This window comes from Lepidothrix coronata, unplaced genomic scaffold (genome assembly GCF_001604755.1).
Source record: "Lepidothrix coronata isolate B3197 unplaced genomic scaffold, Lepidothrix_coronata-1.0 Scaffold696, whole genome shotgun sequence".
Lineage (NCBI taxonomy): Eukaryota > Metazoa > Chordata > Aves > Passeriformes > Pipridae > Lepidothrix > Lepidothrix coronata.
Window position 1 is genome coordinate 1,397 of NW_016690876.1, and position 2,058 is coordinate 3,454.

General features: G+C 66.3%; 1 protein-coding gene across 1 annotated transcript in view; it reads right to left on the reverse strand.

Moving 5' to 3' along the window:
* Positions 1–746: 746 nt before the first annotated feature.
* The window catches only part of LOC108510353 (glutathione S-transferase Mu 3-like), a 1,819-nt gene continuing 507 nt past the window's right edge, over positions 747–2,058 (reverse strand). The window contains exons 2-5 of the mRNA XM_017840033.1: positions 1,572–1,794; positions 1,385–1,480; positions 1,199–1,309; positions 747–961 (exon numbers count right to left, since the gene is read on the reverse strand). Of these exons, the coding sequence (XP_017695522.1) occupies positions 866–961; positions 1,199–1,309; positions 1,385–1,480; positions 1,572–1,794 (526 nt within the window). The 3' untranslated portion in view covers positions 747–865. The remainder of the gene's footprint in view (positions 962–1,198; positions 1,310–1,384; positions 1,481–1,571; positions 1,795–2,058) is intronic.

Here is a 2,058-nt window from a genome sequence, read left to right on the forward strand (position 1 = left end):
AGGACAGGGCAGCAAGGGGGATGGGGACAGGGACAGGGATGGGGACAGGGCAGGGGGACAAGAACAGAGCGGGGGGGACGAGGGGACAGGGAAGGGAGAGGGACAAGGACAGGGCAGCAAGGGGGATGGGGACAGGGACAGGGATGGGGACAGGGCAGGGGGACAAGAACAGAGCGGGGGGGACGAGGGGACAGGGAAGGGAGAGGGACAAGGACAGGGCAGCAAGGGGGATGGGGACAGGGACAGGGATGGGGACAGGGCAGGGGAACAAGGGAAGGGAGGGGCACAAGGATGGGGCAGGGAGGGGGGCGGGGACAGGACAGGGATGGGGGGGACAGGGCAGGGAGGGGACAAGGCCCTTCCCCCCCAGCAGGACCCGAGGGACCCCCCCCGTGTCCCCGCCTGGGGAAGGGAGGGGGCGATGCCCCTCGCACCGGGGGGCGGTGGCACGAGGGGCCCCAAGGGACAGCGCTGTCCCCGTGTCCCCAGCCCACCCCGCTCAGCGCCCTGCGGGGGTGGCAGAGTCCCAACACTCCCCCCAGCCTTTGTGAGCGAGGCCTCATTAGCAATGTGCTAATGAGGCGGGCGGGGCCCCTTTCCCGGGGGGCCCTGGGGGCAGCACAGGGCTCAGCCCGGGCCCCCCAAACCAGCCGGGGAAGGGGGGGTGACACCCCGGGGCAGAGACCCCCACACCCCACACCCCCCTCCTCCCACCCCGGTGCCCCCCAGTGCCATCACACGGGAGGTGCCACTTCTACAGCTCTTTATTATCTTGGGGGGCTTCACGCCGGCGGGGCCGATCCCCCCCCAGGATGGAGGGTCTGGGGGGGCCAGGACAGGAACCCCCCCCCCACTCTCCTGGCCCCTACAGCTTCTTGTTGCCCCACTTGGCCATCTTGTTGTTGATGGGCATCTTCTGGAACTGGGGGGACTTCATGTAGGCAGCCACCTTCTCCAGGGCCTGGGGGGGCACGGGGGCCATCAGGGACCCCCCCACCGCAGCACCACCCCCACCCAGGGGTGCCCTCGGGGTGCAGACCCCCAAACACTGCACTGGGGGCTCCGTGACACCCCAGTTCCCACGGGGTCCTCCTTACTTTGAGGACTCTGCAACCCCCCCAACCTCCCCAGGGTCCCCCTTAACAGGGGGCTCTGTGACCCCCCAATCCCCGTGAGGTCCCCCGTGACCCCCCCTCACCCCGAAGCGCTCCATGAAGTCCCGGAGGTTCTGGAAGGGCTCCAGGCACTTGGGCTCGAAGATCCTGTTCTGATCCAGCACATCAAACATCAGGAAGTCCACGAAGGTCAGCTGGGGACAGGGGGGGACACGGTGAGGCCAAAGCCCCTCCCCAGCCCCCCCAGCCCCAGGGGGTCCCGGCGGTACCTTGTCCCCAGCAAACCACTTTCTGTCCCCCAGGAAGTTGGAGAAGAGCTTCAGCTTCCCCGGGAGCTGCTCCAGGTATCCCGGCTTCAGCTTCTCCTGCGGGAGGAAGGGGTGAGGGGGGGCCCCCCAGACCCCACCCCGGGGGTCCTGTCCCCGCTGGGGGTCCCCCAGCCCGTGGGACACTCACAAAGTCGGGGCTGTAGCAAACCATGACGAGGCTCATGCGGAAATCCATGACCTGGTTCTCCAGCACGTCCACCCTGCGGATCTCCTCCTCCGACTCACCGCCTGCGGGGCACGGCAGGGCTGGGGGGCCCAAACCCCCAAACCAACCCCAACCAACCCTGCTCCGACCCCAAACCAACCCCAACCCTGCCCTAAACCCCAAACCAACCCCAACCCACCCTGCTCTGACCCCAAACCAACCCCAACCCTGCCCTAAACCCCAAACCAACCCCAACCCTGCTCTGACCCCAAACCAACCTCAGCCTTCTTCTGACCCCAATCCAACCCCAACCCTGCTCTAACCCACCAACCAACCCACCTCACCCTAACCCTACTCCAACCACAACCCCAATTCCAACCCCAAGTGAAGCCCAATCCAATTCCAATCTCAATCCAACTCCAATCCAATTCCAACCCCAAGTGAAGCCCAATCCAATTCCAATCTCAAT